Below are 21,654 nucleotides of genomic sequence, written 5' to 3'. Positions count from 1 at the left end.
CAAGATGCCAGCTGTAAAAGTTCCTGTTGAATGTAGAGAGCTTTAGCTTTATATAAGTAGCCTATGCACAGTCCAAATGTGGTTTATTGAGACGTTACTAGATGTACTTTGGTTTAGTTTTTGACCTCAATAGGAAATATTATGCACACATAATTTAGAAGACGACTCATTTCAGTGCAATTAATGCATTGTAAGATGAAAGCTGGGAGGCTGAATGAAAATGGACCTTGAGCCACAATTTGTCCCCAGGCCTGACTTTGGGCATGCGTGGTCTAAACAACACAGACCGTCTTCCCGCATGAAGATTTGTAACCAGTGCATCCAGATGTCGTTTCTGGTCAGCTGTGTAGCTCATTCTAATACAGTCTGTTTTTCCCATCATGCAAAGTGAGTAACTCAGGGGCTGTTTACACGACAACAGTTTTAGGCCCCGTTTACATGACGCCGTTTAGACGAGACCACGTTGCGTTTTCAGTGAAAACGCCAACTTTTGAAAACTTCCCCAGAGTGGAAAGATCTGAATCCGCTCCTCCATCCAGCTTCGTGTAAACACAGAGCGGAGCGTCTCAGGGTGAAAGGCTGACGTCACTGCATGCGCACTCGCAGTTTTAGGTGAGGGCTCCGCGCTCAGCCACATTTCCAGTTGAGCCAGTAGGTGGTTGGATTGCCGACCGTCTCACACAACAAAACGGCAGAAAAAGAAAGAACCGAAGAGGAGACTTGTCCTCCTGGAGTCGTATGAACGCGGATCGTTTTCACGCCGTCCTCATGTAAACGCGGGTGGCTTTTGAAAACGCAAAGGAAGAATCGTTGCGGGAGTCTCCGTGTAAACGGGGCCTTAGGGTGCATTTCACCCTAAGGCCCCGTTTACACGGAGACTGCCAACTACAGGCCTGGCATGCTTACTACAGCATTTTTTAGTCCATCAGCGTTTCTGTGTAAACACAAATTTTTTTCACAGCGTTTTAGCGTTTTCAGAAGAAATGTTGTGTAAACGGGGCCTCAAGCTCAGCCTTCAGGAGGGACTGTTGTTGTTGAGGTACAAACAGACCCATTGCTGCCCATAGGACAGACTCACAGAGACCTTGGCCACCTCCGTCTTTCACTTGTCTCTTGCTCCCAGGGGCCCCTAAATCTTTTGAGCCTGTAACACCCAAAACGTCAGTGACAGCGACTGGTACAATATGCCAAGTTGAAAACTAAGAAGATAAGGCCTGTGATAATTGATTTAGCCAAGGGCTAGAAAATCAGGCTACCCATGTGCACTTATTACTGTTTACTAAATTAATCTGAGCAACTGATTCAGGCTTGTAGAGAAAACAGTCCAACCTTTTCTGTTTTCTGCCACTGTTCAGCTGTCCAACAAAATAAAATGAGAAGACAGTGATTTTTTTTTATTATTGTGTTTAACAAAACAATTAAATCTTAGGATCTTTCAAAACAGGAGTCATTTTTGTGGGAAGGTTAAGATATCTTCATCCAGGGTTTCTCTTTTTGAACATGTTTGTGCCTTGTCTTCCCTCCAGTCCGAGCCTTTCATCTGAAGTATGACGAGGCAAAGACTGACCCAAATGTGCAGAAGTGGGATGTGACTGTTCTGGAGCTGAGCCGCCACCGACGCCATCTGGACCGGCCAGTCTTCCTGCGCTTTTGGGAAACTCTCGACAGGTCTCTTTCTCTTTTTTTTGGCATGTCTGTGTTCTGGTTACAAAGAACAATGTTTGCGTTGCCCAAACTGACCTTTCCTCTTCTTGTCTTTTAGATACATGGTCAAACACAAATCTCACCTCAGGTTCTGAGAAAAGATCACAGCCTCCATCCCCGGAGATCCTGCAAATGAATTTTGCAACCTTCCAACTCTCCTCGTCCTCCTACTGCAGAGGTAGCTACCCTTGTCTAAGCTGCCATCCAATCTTCTTCCACACGATCATCCTTTCAACAGGAGGAGGAGGAGGAGGATAGCTGATCCTCCAACACTTCTTCTTGGACTCCTGATGTGCTGGGATTGTTGCTTTGGACAACAGGGAGAAGATTTATGACTTCTTTTTGTTTTTGTTGAGATTTTTTTCTAATGATTTCATGTAGTAAACAAAAATACCAAAATGTTTTATATAAAAACATACTGTGGATACCTTTAGCTGAGAGAGAGTAACGTACTGGGGTCTGAGGAAGAGATGGGTTGGAATTTTGTCAAGCATTTGTGAGTGAATTCAGCTCAGATACGTTGAAACCGAAAGGAAATATTGAAATGACTTGGTACAAAAGTAAGTTCTGAGGAGAGACTTCTTTTACACTTTCTTTTTCTTTTGGGTGTTTGTGTTCTGAATGTACATAAATGTATGTTAATACTAAAGAAAAACTACTCTGGCTCAGTTCAGTGATCTCAGTCAGGCAGTCTGTTCATAGCTCAGTTTCTGACAGATCAGCACATCTCAAGGTCGTACATTGACCCCGTTTAAGTCTTCTTTTCTTCTCTGTTGGTGTTGTGCTAGAGGAGACAAATGATGGAAGGTATTTCTTAAAGGCAGCACATGGAAATAGACAATAAAGCCTTAGAGAAAAAAACTAACATGCTTCAGTGGTCTTTTTATTTTGTCTACCCAGGACGATGTTTCCTGTCTGTCCATCAGTCAATGTGATGGAAAAAGAGAATTACCTCGTTAGAATTTCCTTAAACAATCAAAGCATCCCTCACATTTTAACTTTTAAACCGAGATGAGAAAAACTTGAAAGATTAACTTTAAATAATAAAGAGTGATTCTGTAATTAGGGGTACATTTCATGTCCGTCGGATATATTTGTCAATTTTACCAGCAATGACCAATTTTACGGTGTCATTTGGGTGATATTCCACTTTTAAGGTAACAGGTTCCATCATTTATTTAGCTAAAAATGCAAATCATGTTTCGGAATTTGCAGTTTTTGTGCTTTCCAATTTCTCAAATGTCAAGTTTGCTCTTTGAAATTAACACTATAATACATGTTTGTGAATATTATTTTCAGTATTATTTGTTTAGGAAAATCATTATAACACGACAAAGGTGTTTTTAAAACTATTCAAGAATTTATATGTATAAAATAATTCATTTCATGTGTGTCGGAGAAATCTGCGTCAACCGCGTTACCTGTTAAAAAAAGGCCTATAAATCATAAATGGTTTGTTCCAAAGTCACATGACTTCAATCAATAGAAATCACATCCTTTTTGGTAGGAACCATGAAGAAAATGTGGCATGTTTTAACTCCTGCTCATCAATATTTTATCAAAATGATTGTCTGTACATGGGGCGCTTTGATTGCTCGTCAACTGTGTTACCAACATGTTCTGGTGTTTTTACTGTAAATGATAAAAAACAAACTGAAGAAAATGCACAGAAATATGAGGTGATAGAGGCCAGGTGGTGCCATGTTAAAGGTCTGCCATTAGCACAAGAGCCAAAACATTGAGACCATGTCAACTGTGTTACACATGATTTTTGCACCATAGTTTTTTTAAATTTTGTCTAAACTGTGATATAAATGATGAGGGACATTTCTAGGGAGTGTAGTCTTGCATATAAATGTTGTATTACTCTCAATTCAGTATAATATGGATTTATTTGAAAAAAATAGTCACAACTTTTGTCTATAACACGGTTGACAAAATTATGCTCCTAAATTTGTTTAATACCCAAATATTTAAAACGCCAGTAGAGCTCAAGCTTGCCAACTAATGAATTAAGTACATTCCAGGTGTATCATTTGCAATCAAATAGAATATGAAACAAAAAAACAACATAATTTTTTCATTTTTTCGTATGCCTGAAATGTGCACCTAACTGTAGAATAACTCGTAAAATTAACGTAAAGACGACGCAAGGGACTGATAGGAGATAGAGCAGTGGTCAAACAGTGCTGCTTCACTTCTTTAAAATCATATAATGGGTAATCCCAAATAAAGGCTGCGACACCAAACTGGACATCATTCAAACAATGTCTCCCCAGGCCATCCATCCATCCCATGTTTGTAACAAATGAGCACAGAAACATTAGAATACCATAACAGATCTGAAAATACAGAAGATTCAAAGCGAAAACACGAGAATGAAAATGTTTACATGACTCCACAGACATGAACCTCTGAAGTGCAAATGATGAGATCAATTGAAATCTAAATGAGCTGTTAATGGCTCAAAAGTCAGAGGTTTTATTCTTGCGACAAGACTTTCAACACAAGTCATTGCTTACCCAGAGATGAGCCTCTCAACTGGCTGTCTGTGAGCCACTAGTTTCAACACCAGAGAAAGATGTTATCAGTGAAATTTTTTTAAATAATTAACACAATGTTGTTGATATATCATACTAGGTTTGATTCAACTGAAAAAAGATCCTTAACGTTGATTCTCAGTTTACCAGTGGACTACTGCTCCTGCTCGGCACGGCAGATGCAGTAAGGCTGGAAAACCAGAGTGGGTGCCTTGGTTGCAGTCTCAGTGTTGAAAGCCCCGTAATTATTCTCCAGCTGTCCTGGCAGATGGAGTCAGTGGGAGATGTGTTTCCTTAATGAAGAGTAATGAGCAGTGTTTGTTTACTGCTTAGTCCACACTGTAGCTGATGAAGTTGCCTCTTCCACAGCTTCTGGAGAGAAAGCCTGAAACAACGAATCACAGGGATCTGAAGGGAATTTGTGGCTCAGTCAGATATGTCTGAATCAGAACGTTGGAGGGTTTCAATCACAGGTCCTGCCGTCCGAACACCAAAGTGACCTTGGGCAAAGAAGTTACAGTTTTTCTCAGTTTCTTTGGTAGGTTTCTCGAATCATCCTTGCCATTTGCAAATTTAGAAAAGCAGTTCTCAGAACTGGATGTACAACAAGAAAAACAACATGGATTACCTGCAAAATCTAGTGTCTTCCTCAAAATCCTTAGCTCATCCCTCAAAAGTAAGTTTCTGTGTCAGTGAACTTGTCTGTGTATCAGAATGACGAGTTCTTGTGTCTTTGTGTATGGATAGGAAGGCCAAAAACAGGCCTAATTCCTCTTGAAAAATAGCTCACAAAAAAGGGTGTTTTTCCTAAAATTGGACCCAGACCCAGTTCTGAGAAAACCCACTGGGGACACTACTAGGGAACTCAAGGACGCACCCTAGAAGTTTTGGAGCCCTCTGGCTACATTTTGTTGAGTTACTGCCCATTTGGTAAAAGGCTATAAACAGGCCTAATTTCCCCCAAAAAATAGCCTGCAAAGAAATGTGTTTTTCCAAAAGTTGGACCCAAAACCCAGTTCTGAGAAAACCCACAGGAGACACTCCTAGGGCACTCACGGACGCACGCTAGAAGTTTCAGAGCCCACAGGCTGCGTTTGTGGAGTTACAGCCCTTTTAGTGAAAGGCTAAAATCAGGCCTATGTTCCCTGAAAAAAAGCATAAATAAAAAATCCATCTTTCCAAAAGCTGGACCTGAAACTCGGTACTGAGAAAACCCACAGGGGACACTCCTGACGACCTCAAGGACACACCCTGAAAGTTAAGGTACCCTCGGGTTATGTTTTGTGGAGTTATGGCCCATTTGGTGAAAGGCTAAAAAAACACCTAATTTACCCTGAAATAAAGTCCACAAACAAATGTGTTTTTCCAAAAGTTGGACCTGAAATCTGGTTCTGAGAAAACCCACTGGGGACGGTCCTAGGGACTGCACAGACCCACCCTAGAAGTTCGTAGCCTTTTGGGCTATGTTTTATGGAGTTATGGCCTATTTGGTGAAAGGCCTAAAATAGGCCTGTTTTCCCCAGAAAAATAGCCTGCAAAAAAATGCATTTTTCTCAAAATCGGACCAGAAACCTGGTTCTGAGAAAACCCACGGGGGACGCTCCTAGGGACCTCACGGACGCACCTTAGAAGTTTCGGAGCCCTCTGGCCACATTTTGTAGAGTTATGGCCCATTTGGTGGAAGGCTAAAAACAGGCCTAAATTCCCCCGAAAAATAGTTCCAGATAAATGTGATTTTTTGAAAGTTGGACTCAAAACACAGTTTTAAGAATACCCACTGGGGACACATCTTGGGTCCACACAGACTTTGAAATTTCAGAGCCCCTGGACTACGTTTTGTGGAGTGACTCCCATTTGGTGGAGCTCTAAAACAGGTCATTCAGTCCTGTAACGTGAACCTCAAAAAGGTTGAACCCTAGAAGTTTAAGTGTTCAAGTGAAGTTATTTTCAATGCATTAAAAACAGCTCAGTTTGGGACCATTATTCATGAAAGGCAGTCTACAAATTGAGTTGGTGTCTTCTTCCAAATAGATGGGGTTTTATTTTATTTTTTTTAATTGATGGTGCATCTGGGCAGTGGACAGTGTGTATCATAATGCACTGTTTTAATTGGACTGCTTTGTGTATGTGCTGGCTCAGCTGTTGGTACATCTTAATCTATTAAGGCAGTCTGGACAAAATCCTGAAACACCTTTCCTCCTTTTTAATCCCAAAGGATGGGATTCATAACCTTTATCTGTTGGACACTGACTTTTTTTTGTTCCTAAAGTCAGAACTAAATTGGGGAAGAAAATTTATAGAAACTCTGCACCATTTGATTTTAAATTTAAAAAAATAGCTGGCCTGAATGTTTTGAGTCCTAATGAATATATTTCTGTCATACTTGGCCAGGTCTCCTTTGGAAAGAGATCACTGATCTCCATGGGACAAATGGTCTTTGAAGTTTTTGCTGCACCACGGGTGCCTTAATTGCAGAGTAGTGCCGCCTCAGTCCGTAAATAAATCATGATTCATGCTAATAAAAATGCTTGATGTTGTATTTTACTTAAATGGAAGCAGAAAATATCAAAATAACACGTGTGAAGTTTGAACATCAGTTACAAAGTTGAAGTGCTACTATGGAAAAAATCTGACCAATAACCAGAAATAAAAACACCATAAAGCAGGAAAACAATCTCTGAGTTATGAATGATTTTGAACAGATATTACTATAAAGGTATGCACATGTAAAAAAAACACTTGTGTTGCCATTTAACTGTATAATTTGTTGTTAATGTTAGGGAGATGAAATTTTTTGGGGTGTCACTTTGCATGGTTTGAAGACAAACTTTATTTTATGGTAAATATGAATAAAGTCAGTGCTAATTCTTCTTCATATGGTCGCTACTAAATTTGTCACATAAAGCACAAGTCTTTTAGGAGAATCCTGTTTTTGGCAACTTAAAACCCATGTCCTATGGCCTGAAAGTCTCCAGAAGGTGGCAGTGTTGCACAAAAAAACTAGACCCACTGATATGAAGGATTTTTATATAGATGAAATTACAGCAAGTGGTAGGACAGTGCTATAGGAATAATGTGCACTAGAGTTACATTATAAAAGCTTTTTATGTGATGTTTCATTTATTGCTTAATTGTGATTTAACTTCCTGCTCTGAAAAAACACAATTTGTTGATTCATGTACATTATCTGGTGGAAAAAAAAGTACTTAATTGTATTTCTATTATATTCATTTTTTCAAAAGTATATTGAAAATGTACTTACACAAATTGTACTTTTTGTTAATATATGAAAAGTAAACTAACATCATGCTTTCACGCTAAGACTTTTAACACACTTTAAAATAGTTACATTATAATGCACTTTATAGAAATGTATTTCACAAAAATATACTTTAAGTAAAAGTCAAGTGTATTGTAAGTGTACTAATTTAAAATTTGTTTTTACATATACTTTTGGTATTTTTGAAATGTATGCTTCAAATTTCATCATTTTAAAAGTACAAATTTTAATATTAAAACTGTAGTATTAAGTCAGAGTGCGTTTCAAGTTATATTTTAATCTATTAATTAGTTATTTGTGCTTTTACCTCAGGACATTCTTTTGAAAAGTGTTCGATTTGCAAGAATGTGCAATGAAGAAAGTATAGCACAGTAAAAATGATAAAGTATATTGATTATTTACTGCTAAATGTTCTCTTTTAGTATTTGAAAGAAGCCAATAGTATAACTGAGCATATTATTACCACAAAAGGAATATACTAAAAGTACAAAGCTAATATATTTTTAAGACACTACAAAATTAATTTAATGTATTTCAAATACAACCAAAATACTCTTTAATTTAACTAAATAAACATATATCAGTACATATTAAGTTGAATACTTAAAGTTTACAAAATGTACTTTAAGTTGTTCAACTATAGCAAATAAAAATACACTAAATAAACTTTAATTTGAACTTTATTACAATTTAATGACATTTAAAATATACTAAGTACAAAATGAGTTGTTTCAAAATGGCATACTTCAAGTGTACTAATCATGAACAAACTTGAAGTATACTGATGACAAGTGTGGCTTTAAGTATGCAAAAGTATGCTAAATTTTAGTACCCTAAGTACATTCATTCTTCAGCAGGGTTTAGATGATTGTAGCTCTGTTGTGCATCTTTTGTATTGATGTCACTCAGCATGATCAGTTGGTCGTGCTTCAAGCCTCACAGCCTTATGTTGATGAGAAAGCTGAAAATGTTTGTAAGAGTGATTCAGCCGTGATGTTCTGGAGGCGAGTTGTGCTTTGGCAGGTAATCAGACAAAGTGAGAACAGCTTTAAACGAACAATGTGGAGAGATCAAAGAAAAACTAGAGAAGTTGCATTTCCTTGCAGCAAATGCGTTGAAATGCTGAAGCTGGAAAAGTTTGAATAAAAGTGGAAAAAACTGAAAATGTAAAATAAAGGAAAAAAAAAATGTTAAGAGAAATGAGGAAAAGACAATGAGTGGATAAAGAAAGTGGATACAGTGGAAATGTAAATCAGCCTACAAAAGTTAAAATAATTAAATAAAAAGAGAGAGAAACCAAACAGTGAAATCTTAAAAATGTAGAAGAAAGCAGAAATCTATGATTGATGTGTAAATGAGATGAGGAGAATAGGACCAGTTTAATGTGTGAACAGAGTCTCGAGTCAAAGTCTGCAAAAGGTAGAAGCAGTTGAAGTTGAAGGAGTAGCAGCCTTTTTTGTTTGATTTGAGTCAAGTTTGAGAATTTTATGGCAGGTTAATCGGCAGTTTTTTTCAGTAGCAGCAGCTGCTTCTCTCAGTCAAAGTGAAAACATTTCGCCCTCTGAGAGCAGGAGGAGAGGTGAAAAGAGTGAAAAGTTTGTGTCGCTTAGACAGTGAAATCTCAAAAACAGTTGAAGATATTAAAAAAGTTATTACAGATATCAGTAGTGGAAAGATCAGTGAACATTTTAAAGCAAAAATGAAGTCTGTAAGTGGGAGTAAGCTGAAGTTAGAGCTTGTTGAAGTTGAAGCAGATTTTAGTCAGAGGAGCTGAAATTTCCCATCTGTTTAACATAGAGAAATTTTTTTGGAAAAAGCTGAATAAATCAAAAAGTTTAATAGTTAGAAAAGTGAAAAGATATAGCACACTATTCCTAAACAAGCTGAATAGTTTAAAAGTTGAACGGTGAAAATCGGACAAAATTTGAAGGCTGTGAAAAGAGCCAAAAAACGTACGGAAGAATAAGAAGAAGAAGAAGAAGTGGAATAAAGTCACAGGATAACAATATGTTGAAATGCTGAGTCAGCATTTCAACATAAAAAGAGAATGCTGGAGTTTTATAGAAAGATTTAATCCAGAACTGAGAACAGGGTATTTTCTGTTTGTACATGCAACACAACATGAATGTACAAGAAGAAATACTCCCACGTGGATGCTACAGCATTGTGTAACTTTTTGGAGCAACACTTTACGGTATTACAAGCATTAAATACATTTAGTGGCGAGTTACAACATTCCTTTTCAAATAGACTAAAACCATCCATAGAAAAACTTTGTGAAGGTTTGAGTGGTTGGTCATGTTTATTCATCAAGCTTTTTCCCATTTTGAATGTTTTCTGAATGCTTGATGAGCAACACAGTATTTTTTTTATATATAGAAAGTTAACACCCGATAACTACATGACAACATCTGACATCTGGATTTGAAAAATCCCATGTGCTTTTAAGTATTTCATTAAATATGCAACATTTTTTAAGCCTTCTGGTGAATGTAAGTGCCATTACTCCTGTATTTTCACTGTCATGCACACACAACCATAACAAAGCAGAGCTGACTCCTGTGTGTGACTGTGTTACATTAGATGTCACTGGAGGTGACTGTGGTTGTTGTCAATGGACATGATGCTAAATTTGTAAATCAATCACTAGAAAGCCACTAGATAGTGGAAAAATAAGCGCTGGACATGCATCTTTGTGCTTTTTAATGACTGAATGAATATGTGCAAAGATAAGAAAGATGCATTCAAGCAGATGCAAAATGGGCAGCTAAGTGACGGAAATAAAATATATTATTCACATCATCCCTCAAGTCAGGCTTTGTGTTGGTCCTTGAAAGAATTCAGGACATTTTTTTGACATGTGGAAAATACTCAGATGTCTGAGGAAGGACATCCAGGGTGAGAATACAAACAGTAAATAAATATCAGTAGTCTCGCAGAGCTCGTTTCATTCAGCTGAAATGTATCTGCAAGCCGTTTCAAGTATGTGTGAACATAAACAATGTGATGCACTTTGTTTCTCACAGCATGATGTGACAAGACCAGTACCATATGCAAACACATCAGCAGTTCCACTGTCATATCTGAGTACAGGTTAACCAATCAACACTTACAGGATGCTTGATTGTTTCATGCAATGGGAGGTTAGAACAACACTTTATATTGAGTATTTAAACTAACACATTGTTTTTAAAATTTTAAATAGAGCTCCACTTCAATCCTCTGAGATTCACATGTCGTACTTAAAGGTGTAGTCAGCGATCGTCTAATCCGCACTGTTTGTCAAAATCGCCGTATTTCTCCTCTCCATCCACAAGATATCATCATTGACAGCATGTTGAAAAAAAGTCCGGTTTTAATACACAGCCTTGGCTCTGAATTTCAGCAGGTGAATACTGTGGCTCGGACCGAGCCACCAAAACAGGGTGCACCCCCACACACCCAGGGGGCGGATCATACTCATGCGCAGATCAGACAGAGGGGGGAGGGGGAGTAGTATGTTGCGTAGCGTGTGCAGTTAGCGTAAGAAAGCAGTGTGATACCAACAGTAGCAATGGCCGAAAAACAGCCCAAAAGTAAAGGGACAGAAGAGCATAAAATGAAAAAGAAGGTCTATGACCATAATAGAGGGAAGACGCGGGTCAACATTGTGTGGCTTTACGACGGTGGAGGGAACTCCGCGATTTAACAGAGCTGAAAACGGACGCAGATGTCTCTGTCTTTCCGTCGGACAAGTAAGCAAGATTAGCTTTGCGGTGCTTCACATAACAGTAACAGCCGTTGGCCATTCATCTATTGTCAAATCTGTCAAAATGCACTCTTATTGTGATGTTATCAGTTATGGCAGTCGAATTGTGGCTGCTGTTGTCTGACAAGTCAGGGCAATCAAAGAACCACAAAACCCAAACAAAAGTAGTGAGCTGAAGATAGAAATATCTTTAAAACAGCTGGAGCTGGCAAGTGTTGCTGCTAAATCTCCTGAGGACAGCGTCCTCACACTCTGTCTTACTTCTGCGGGTCAAGTCTCTTTCAAAGGCAACTTAACAACCTGGGCCTTTCTATTGTGGAGCATTGCACGTCTTTGATCAGAAAATATTTATTAATCTAAATATTATAATATCTTTTGCTACAATACTACTTAAACTCATCACACTACTACTTTCAAAGCAATAAATACGGCTTCACGTTTTATAGCAAACTGACCCTCGAGCGTTCGCTGGTCCAGCCTCCACCATGTTGGTCAGCTACGCAGTTTCCATGACGATGCACATCCATCATCCTTTGGGCGTGGTGCCAGCGGTGGGGGTATGAAAGGAGAGGCAGGTCTAAATTTGTTTATCAACAACCTCTCCACTGGTTTTCTCCCGGACCGCTGACTACACCTTTAACGAACACATCCAAATTTTGTGAGTAAAACTCTATTTGGCCTTAAGTCCAGACTTCATTGCTGTGTCTGGGGCTTTGGTTTTTTTAAATATTATTTTTTCTAACTGATGCAGAGTCTGCACTGTTTCTGCGTATCAAGACATCATCAACATAACAAGATACATTCGTTAACATTCAATCAGTTCATTAGGTGACGCTGTTAGTGGAGACGAGATCGTTCATTTCACTGATTCCTGTGCCACTATACACCTTTCTTATCAATTCTGCTATTGAGTATTTTCTAGCATTTGGTGGAAACAAGACTTCAAAAAGTTATATGAATCAAAACTTGCGTAGCCTCTATGGATGTCATATTACTCAGTTTTGTCATTGTACCGACTCACCGACAGTTTTTCTACATAGACTGAATAAAACATGAACATGGCCTCTGTAACGTCACAAACTGCAGAGTTTTGTAGCCAAACTATGATGAAAACTGATGCTGGTTGGCAATGATCTTTGGGCCTCAGGTGATGCTGCTTTAGAAACAGACAAGACTCTGTGGTGGAAATCACTGCATGAGCCCATTTTCATTCTCAAAAACTATTGTCTGTGGGTTGTTTAAGGATGGGGTTTGCTGACTGGATGGGTGTAACATGTCGTCACCCTGTTAAATAATGGCCCAAGTCATTTTTTGGCAAAAATGAGTTTTTGGCTTAAATCATCTCTTGTTAACGCTGGCCATCTCTGGTAAAATCGCTTAAATCTTTAGCTAAAAGGATCATGCTCTTTATGCCCGATAGGACCATGACCTAAGTCAAAAGGGTGACTTAGGCCATTTTATTTCTGGCCTAAGTCAAAAGTTTGGATTATTTAGGATAAAATGTGTGACTTTGGCGATTTAACAAGCTTTCATGATGGCAGCTGCTTCAAGACAAAACAGAATCTATAGTGCAGAAGAGGCTGTAAACATGATTCTTGAATCAGTTTCAACTAGTGACTGGTTAGGTTCACTATCCTAAAGGCTAGGGTATATTGTTGTGTAGCAATTTAGACTAAATATCACAATTTATAGTTTTACTACAAATCTAGCTACTTTTAGCTAGCTACCAATGCCTGGCTAGCCCACTAATTTCTGCAACCAAACATAAATGAACACAAGGCAATAATAACCCTCAGGGTTTTCTACAGCTCTACAGTTTCATTTAGCTGATGCTTTGTCCAAAGTAACGCAAGAATTTAGTAAACAGAAGGAAAAACCTAGTTAGAGCCACAAAGTGCTACATGTTATTTGGCTGCAGGTGCTGCCATTAAGTGCAAATGATTTTTTAATTTATTTTTTAATGTAGAAAACTTTAGCCAACTAACCACAATTAGTTGCTGCAACAATATAGTTCAACATTCAGTAATAATGCTGAAAATTCACTAAGAGCTGGCTCATTCTACCTCCGAGGACAAAGAGGAGAAGGCTCAGATTAAGAGCCTCAGTGTTCCCTGAACAGATGAGTTTTCAGACATCTCTTAAAAGTAGAAAGGGACTCTGCAGATTGTAAAGTTAGGTAATTCAGTCGACCATTTGGGCACAACAGAGGAGAAGAGTCTGGCTAGTGATTTGAAGCCGCGCTGGGCTGGGAGCACCAGCAGACGTCTTTCACAAGCAGAGCGTAGTGGGCGAGAAGGAGTGTAGACCTGAATGAGGGACCCCAGGAAGGCAGGAGCCATTCTTGTCAATGTTTTGTGAGCCAGAAGAAGAGTTTTGAATTTGTTCCGAGCTGCCACTGGAAGGCAATGAAGAGAGATTAACAGCAGGTTGACATGTGCCGTGCAGTGTTTTTGTTTTTTTGTAGGAGATGTATGAGTATGTCTACTCAGCATATGACTGACCTGACATTTGTTCAATTTAAGTTGGAGTTATTTAAGTTTTTTAATTTGCTTTATAGAATTAAAGGACAGTTAATGGTCAGGTCAGGTTTCAAAAAGTTGTCAAAACTGGATGTTGGAAATTGGCTAAGTTTAATAAAAAACCCAACAAACAAAACCAGGAGAACTGTCTCCTGACCAATTTGATTTACCTGACATTTGTTTAGTTTAACTTGGGGTAATTTCATTTTTGAGTTTGCACTGTGGAATAAAAGGGCAGTTTGAAGTTGGTTTAAAGTTGCTAAAGTCACACCAGAATGTTAGAAAAATTGGCCTTTTTTTTCTTAAATCTTACATCAGGGATGTCCAACTCGTGCCATGGAGGGCCAAGAGGCTGCAGGTTTTCTTTCCAACCAAGAACTCCACCAGCTGATTCCACTGATTAGCCCCTGCTCTCTGCTTGAAGGTGAGGTAATCAATGGAATCAGCTGGTGGAGTTCTTGGTTGGAAAGAAAACCTGCAGCCTCTTGGCCCTCCATGGCACGAGTTGGACATCCCTGTCTTACATGAATGACACACACTGTTCTATGTCAGCAATCATCCACTGTGAAGGCCTTTTTGAGTGAGATGATTATTAAATATCACATGCTCTGTATTTGATAAATTTTTTGTGTTTTCCCAGAAACTTGAAAAATAACTTAGGCCGTTATTTTAATAGGGTGACGATGTGTTCATGGTAGTTAGTAAGATCGAGAGGTGTGTTCCTGTGTGTTTTCTCTGCATAAGGCTGTGACATGTTTGTCCAGGATGTACGAGGAGCTTATTATATTTATTTTGGCGTTGCTTAAAGCAATATGTGAACAGTTCCCAATAAACCTGCAACATCAAACTGAGCTTTAGTCTCAAAGTCTCTTTTAACGCTACAATATGAATTCATGGTGCCAACTTTGAGAAATGCTGTACCTGTGTGCCTCATTTCACTGAAACTGTCACTGTTGCTAAAGAATATAATCTGAGGCCTCAGCGCAACACAAAGCAACATTTTTGTGCATCATGAAACTAAAAATACAACAAAGATGACCCTAAATTGTTGAGTAGCTGCAATTCCATATCAAGCAAGAACAAGCACAATTTGTCTCTATTATAAAGTCACGTAATGGAATCTCCAAGACTTAATAGCAGAACTGATAAGCTCAAACAACAATTTCACGTTTCTGTAATTTAAAATCGGGTTCATTAAAGAGGTGGGCTGCATCCCCATCCATAGCTGTCACTGTGTATTTCTATCCATGATTGTCTAACATCCTGAAAAACATGGGTGGGACTTATTTCCAATGTTAAAAAAAAGTATACTTAAAGAGATAAAATGTAAAAATAATTTCAGTTTCCACAACGTACTGTCGAGTATCCTCAGCATAACAAGTAACATTAGGCATTTTAGGACAATCAATTGTCTTATTTGCTGGTAAATGACTGATTTTTTACTTACCTCAGTAAAGTTTAAGTGGTGCAAACATACAAAGAATATTAATTTGAGCCTCCATTCTTTTTTTCTAGAAATAAGCTCATCAGTAAGAAAACCATCGCTCATATTGAACAAGCTCATCAGGTGAGGTTTCCTGTATTTCTGATTCTGTCTGCGCTGCTGGTAAAAACAGGTACGTTTCATTCTTTGATCACCTTGATGTACTTAATGTGATAAAAAAAAAAAACACTAACAATGTTGCTTTGACAAATGTGCGAGCAAAAGTGCAGACTAAAAATTTCTATAAAGTGACTTCAAGGTTGCTTTCAATGCAATGTTACACAGGGAAGTTTCACTGAATTGCATCAATGGACAGCAGAATAAATGTTCCTTCTCTACAAATCTGTTTTTTTTTTTCTTGGCTCACCCGCAGGAAAACTTTCCTATCTAATTCAGTGTAACATCTTTTTTTTCCCTCTGATGCTTTTCTTTGTCCTCTTGCTGTCAGTCTGTGAATAGAAAAAGTACAATCATCACACTCATCATCATGCTCTTCCTCCTGAGTCCTGCTCCTGAAAGTCCCAGGGGCAAACATCCGCCGTCTTCCCCCCGCTGATGACTGCAGGTTTGTAACTAGTACTCAGAGAGCTCTCTTTCTTCTTTTCTGGGGATTTTTTAGTCTGAGCGAAGCTGGTGTGAGAGGGCTCTGTCTCCCGGGAGTAAATCTCTGCCCTTCTGATCTCCATCACCTCTGGGTCTCTGGTGGAGCTTCTCCGTCGCTCAGAAGCCGCCATGCTACTCTCTGATGACTGGCTTACACGCCTCCTCTCTGATTGTGGTTTGCTGGAGGAGCTTCTTCTCTCCCTGCTTTTCTCCCTCCCTTTATCCTTCTCTGTTTTGTGGTTGGACGAGCAAGATCCTTTCCGTTTCTTCTTGTGTGTGGTGGGGCTGTTGCAAGATTTTTCCTGCTTAGGTGAAGGTGGAGCAGTGTAATCCCACGGGCAGATCTCGACCATCAGGGAAGGAGGCTGCAGGAGACTCCCAGTGGACTTGGAGTGGTCTGAGTGGAGCCCCTTGGGTTTTCCATCAGTGGGTGTGACACTTTTCTTACGCCTGATCCTGTCTGGGGAGATGGAGTCTGAATCTCCCAGCATGGGTTGCTCCTCGAACTCCCAGGGACAGACGTCTGGTTTGAGAGGGAGAGGCGACCTGGGTGGACGAGCTTTGCGAGATTCTCTAGCCTCATCTCTGTCTCCTCCTTTGTCTTTGGAGCGGCGTCGGTTGGAGGGGGACTGGCCTGCTTTCTGCCTCTGCTGGGACCGGCTACTTTTGGAGATCCCAGAGCTGCTGCTTCCTCTCCGGCCTGAAGAGGCTTCTACAGGAGCGATGGAGACGTGTTTCTGGGTCTTTCCCTCAGACGGGGTTTGAGGTTCATCCATCTCCCAGGGACACACTTCAGACACGTCATAGAGGCTCCTGCCGGTCTCTGAGCAAATGGATGGCTGGCTGCCACTCACCTATTTGAAATCAAGCCAAAACATAACCAATGAGCCAATCATGTACAACATTAATCCCAAGCTGAACAAGCTGGATGCTACTGAAAATGCAGACTATTTGTTTACCTAGTTTCAAACTGTGAGCACTTCATTGTTTCATCTTTTAAAAAGACAAAAAGCCCTGACTGATGCACTTTTTGCTACTTTTGATGGACTATTGCGGCAAAATAAAAGTATTTGTAACAAAACTTGGACTTTCTTTTTTTCTTTTTCTTTTTCTTTCTTTCTTTTTTTTTTTTTTACAGACATGCAGTCTTTAGAGTGTAGTCTTAGGTCTCTTAGGGTAAAAAGTTAGGAGACTGCAATCAATATCTCTGAAGTGAAAATGAAAACAGTCTCTGTTTCTGAAGTGGGAAAGTCTCAAATGATTCAATAGCTACATACTACATTTCTTTCACTGCTCTGTTTTGGTGTTGAAGCCTCTTGTGTTTCGCTTCAGTCTGTCATCACTGTTGTTTTTCAGCAGAAGCTCAGATTTACAATGAGAAAAATGGACTGACTGTACTTTACTTTCAGGAAACAAGTGAAAGAAAAAGTTAGCAACAAGACAGAGACCAAGTCAGAGCCCTGAGCAGCTGGGGGGCGAAATATTTCTCTCAGGTGTTTCAGGAGACCATAACGAAGCTAACAGGAGTGTGTCTCTAGCACACATTCACCAAATGCAGCCTCATTATGCTCCATGTCCTGCTGCAGACGTAAACAACCATCTGTTTGGTAACATTAAAGGTGGCATGTGAGTGTGGTAGCTGCTTGTTTAGCTGCTGTAAAATCAGTTATTGTAGGTTTTAAGACTCAAGGCTGGAGTAGCCCGTAGCCACATAAAGTAGTTCCCCTGTAACAGTTTCATTAGTCCTTTATTGATGTGTTGGTTACAGTCCTGGTCTAAAACTTGGCCTGGATTCTTCTCATCTCATTTGTTTTTCATGAAGCAAACACAAAGTGTCGAGTCTTGATAACATGTGTCTCTGTATTTAGAAATGTGGCGTCTGCTGTGCCATGAAAAACCGACCCTGGTCATTTTCTGACTCTGCCCGGTATATGAGAAAATAAGGAGAAGCCTAAAAAAATTGTTATAACACCCCGAAGATATTTCACGGACTTGGAACTGTGGGTGAAGACCTGCTTCTGTTGTAAATCAAAAAGAGTCGAACATGTTTCTGCCTGCAGGATGGTTTCCCAGGGACGGAGTAGACTGTTGAAACATAGTTTGCTCAGCCTCTGTAGTTTGTGGGGGCTGCAGACACGTACATTATAGGAAACAAACTGTCAGTGGAGACTGTCCAGACAGCATTTCTAATTCAGAGGAAACAGAGACTGACCTGAGCAGTTAATCCAATCCATCATTAAGTCTTTCCAAGAGGTTTAACTGGAAGTTTTGAGACCAGTGCACACAGACTTTAAAACTGATCAGCTGATCTATAGCTGTCTAATCACTGAGAGAGTCAAAGGATCTAGATTTTTTATAACACATTTTTCTGTCCAATCAAATAATTAGTTCTTCCTTTGTCTTAAATACAATACATTGTAAAAACAGGACATGATCAAAGTGATGCAGATATCAGCTTTTTAAATTGGTCAAATTCTGATTACCAGCGCTCTAAAAACAGATCTTATCTCCACAGGAGGGCGCCACATGTACACAAACTGAGAGGCCCTGTGAGCTATTTAGTGAATTCTGCAGTGGGATTACTTTCCTTTATTCCAAATCTCAACCATACCTCATCATTTGTCATGGTGATACAGAAACTACAGTTCAAAATAACTAATTATGAAATGTTTTGTAAAAATATATATAAAAAAATTGAATAACCGCTAGTTTTTTAGACTAGCTTGATACCATTCTTTCTCAGTATTACAGCCTGAATCCAGCCTTCTGCTAGGAAAAACCTTTTTAGGATCAAAATTATTTCAATCCTTTTATACGGTTTTGGATAACCAAAAACTGGATAAAAAAGCCTCCTGTTTTTCCTGTATAGTGGCTGTTTTTTTCCCCAATGTGAAATGATATATCACATGCTGATTATGTCACTTATTATTTACTTGTTCTTCTTAAGTAACATTTATGATGACTTTGTATGAAGCAGATTCACATGAGTAAATGAGAAAAGTACCTGCTGTTTCATGATGCCCATCTTCATCGGTGTCTTGGAGTACTCCACTGACTGGCTGATGATCATCTTTGGATAATGCTCCGGTGTCTCATCCACCTCTGACAGCATCCTCTCCTCCGGGCCCTTCAGACCTTTCTTACTGGCGTCCTCCACGCTCTGAGTCTTGTTGGTCAGCCCTGGCATCTTCTCCTTCGCACTTGAAATCACACTCAGAGACTTCTGCATGATGGAGGTGCGCAGGTGCACAGGCCTCTTCTCGTGGGTTAAGTTGTGAACGCTGGCTGATTTCCAGAATAGTGGGACAGACTCGGTGGACTCCCCCGGCTCCAGTCTTGGCGGCGTCGCTGGTTCGAGCTGCTTCTTAGAGTGTTTCCGTCCAATCAGGGAGCCCAGGAGAGATGCTTCCCCGCCACCTCCCACAGGGGTCATTTTGTCTCCAGCAGCAGAGCCGGTGTGGCTTCCTGTTTCATCATCTTGATCACAAACATGGTCATAGCTCAGTGACTTCGTCAAGCCTATGACTTTGTTCTTCAGAGAGTCATCGCGAGGTTTGCCTGAGGGAAAATTTAAACAACAGGGTATCACTGAAGCAGGATGGATGATGGTTTTGTGGCCTTCATCCAAAAACTGAGCTGTAAAATGCCTCCAGAAAAAAAATAGTAGCAAAGAGCCCACATTTTCTTTCTGCTGCTATCATTGAGTGCAAACCCAAAAAGAAAGTCCAAGATCTTACCGTGATGACCTGGTTCGAACGGGTTTCTCCTCAAGGTGCTGCGGTTGCTGCCGTGTTCACTACCGTCCTCACGACTGCACTGCCGGTGTAAGTGCATCGTCTCTGGGATCTCTGTTATCCGTTTCATCAAAGAGCGACCCAGACCTTTCTTTGAGTTGCGTTTCTTCTGGAGGTGAGGGTTGTTGGCGAGCATCTTCTTACGCTTGTGGACTTCCAGCTGAGCATAAAGCTTCTTCAGTTCATCCTACAGAAGGAAGGAGAATGTAAATACTGAGAATTCAAATTTTGAGCCTTTAGATAAAGATTGGAGAAGTTTCTTAAGACTCTGTGCTTCATCATTTCCATTTTGGCATCTGTGAAAAGATCAAAACATAAATGCCAGAAGAGTAGGTCTCATATAAAAAGCTTCCCTGTTTCTCTCTGTGAGGGGCCCAAAGATCTCAGCCAAAATAGACAGACAAATGAAAACTTAGGGCCTTTATTTCTTCTGCATCAGCTACAATTATGTTACAAGCATGAAAAATATAGAATGGCTGCACTTCTGAAATACTTTTGAAGCAAACATCTGTTTTTCCATGGGGAGATTCTCATTATTTTTTACACAATGTAACAGATAATCCAACTGTGCAAAAATGTAAATTCTTGCAATTTTTCAACTGGTCGTAAAATTTTGATCAGGTGTTACATTACAGGACATGTTTCCATTTTATGTGATCTCCCTCCTGTGTTTCTTCCTGTTGATCCCTCTCTCTGCTCAGCTGGTGTCTGTGTAAACAAGAGTTTTTAATAAAGACAAGATTGTTTCCTGATTAGAATAACCCTGACACCTGTCTAATACCTGAAAGCACTCCCTTGTTTTAGGAAAAAAAAAATGTACAGAAAACTGGGACATATTTCAGATTGATTCAATATTTCCCTGATCAAATAACATCAGGTTATGTGTGATGTACGTCCAAATCCTCCTCTCTGCCCCTCTGTGTCTGTACCATAGACTGTTTATACAGTGGACAGCGTGGCTCCGCAATTTATCATTGTACAGTTTTGAAGCCAAAATATCCCCATCATAGGCGCAGCCATTGTAGCACTTTGCAGCCAGAGTCTGCACAGTAGAGACTGTGAGGGATTCTGGGAGAATCTCAGTGGAGCTGGGTGACAAAAAAATATATTTTTTTTTTCTTTCAAGAGTCTAATCACTTCTTGACTCTACCTCCCAACATGTTTTACAATCCCAGAAAAAAATACACGAGAACAGCAGTTGTCAATCATCGTTAAACGTGACGTAAAGCCTTGTTTTTAACCTCGTATAACTAATGAAAACAAAACTTTCCAAAAAAAGAGGACTTGAATACAAGACAGCCAAATTATATCTTCAAATCACCACAACAATCAGATGTGAGAAACATTCCTCCGGGGAGTATTAATTTTTTAAAGTTTGACCACAGCCCATCTGGAATGGCTGGAAAGACAGATTTTTTAACTCATACTGCAGCCAGTCACCAGGGGGAGCAGTTTTTGTGGAGCCCTTACTTCGAGCCGAGCCGAGCAAGCGGAAGTCCACTTTTTTTACATCTATGGTCTGTACGTGCGCTGTATCTGCAAATGAAGGACCTCTTTGTTATACAGATGAGATCATTTCAACCTCAGGGCAGCTAAAGTTGGCAAACTGCCAGGAGTGATCCGTTCTTAGTATTGATTATGTGTACTGATTATAATCTAAAGCACCTCATTAGTTTCTCCACCCTTTTCTTTAAAGAGCTGATCCTGATGACTTCTGTGAAGCAAAGACGTTTTAATAATGGATTGTTTATTGCCTTATTTTGGGTAACACTTGTGGGAGAGACAAGGCTGACAGCAGCTGTCTCACACAGCTGTCACACAGTCAACACGTTTCCTGTGTGAAGGCCATAAAACAGTCCTTTATTCAAGAGGAAGACAGCACAGGCAATCTTCCAGCTACACCAGATCTATGGTCTGACATACTGCAGCAACGGCCTCTGCTCGGACCTCTTAGCCAGAATGTGCCTATTTATCACAAGGTAT

The 21,654-nt window shown here is 39.7% G+C and overlaps 2 protein-coding genes across 2 annotated transcripts in view; one reads left to right on the top strand and one right to left on the bottom strand.

Annotated features, from left to right (window-relative positions):
- The window catches only part of cdc73 (cell division cycle 73, Paf1/RNA polymerase II complex component, homolog (S. cerevisiae)), a 31,619-nt gene extending 29,067 nt beyond the window's left edge, over window positions 1–2,552 (top strand). Inside the window, exons 16-17 of the mRNA XM_074689325.1 lie at window positions 1,527–1,668; window positions 1,763–2,552. Coding sequence (XP_074545426.1) covers window positions 1,527–1,668; window positions 1,763–1,799 — 179 coding nt within the window. The 3' untranslated portion in view covers window positions 1,800–2,552. The remainder of the gene's footprint in view (window positions 1–1,526; window positions 1,669–1,762) is intronic.
- An 11,797-nt stretch (window positions 2,553–14,349) lies between these two features.
- Window positions 14,350–21,654, bottom strand: part of gpr158b (G protein-coupled receptor 158b) — a 122,300-nt gene continuing 114,995 nt past the window's right edge. The window contains exons 11-13 of the mRNA XM_074689386.1: window positions 19,615–19,858; window positions 18,882–19,435; window positions 14,350–16,731 (exon numbers count right to left, since the gene is read on the bottom strand). Coding sequence (XP_074545487.1) covers window positions 15,760–16,731; window positions 18,882–19,435; window positions 19,615–19,858 — 1,770 coding nt within the window. The 3' untranslated portion in view covers window positions 14,350–15,759. The remainder of the gene's footprint in view (window positions 16,732–18,881; window positions 19,436–19,614; window positions 19,859–21,654) is intronic.

Source organism: Halichoeres trimaculatus, unplaced genomic scaffold (assembly GCF_033239565.1).
Source record: "Halichoeres trimaculatus isolate MK-OKI-2021-1 unplaced genomic scaffold, fHalTri1.1 fHalTri1_scaffold_15, whole genome shotgun sequence".
Taxonomy (NCBI): Eukaryota; Metazoa; Chordata; class Actinopteri; order Labriformes; family Labridae; genus Halichoeres; species Halichoeres trimaculatus.
The sequence above is the reverse complement of the archived record's forward strand: the minus strand, read 5'-3'. Positions and strand labels throughout refer to the sequence as shown.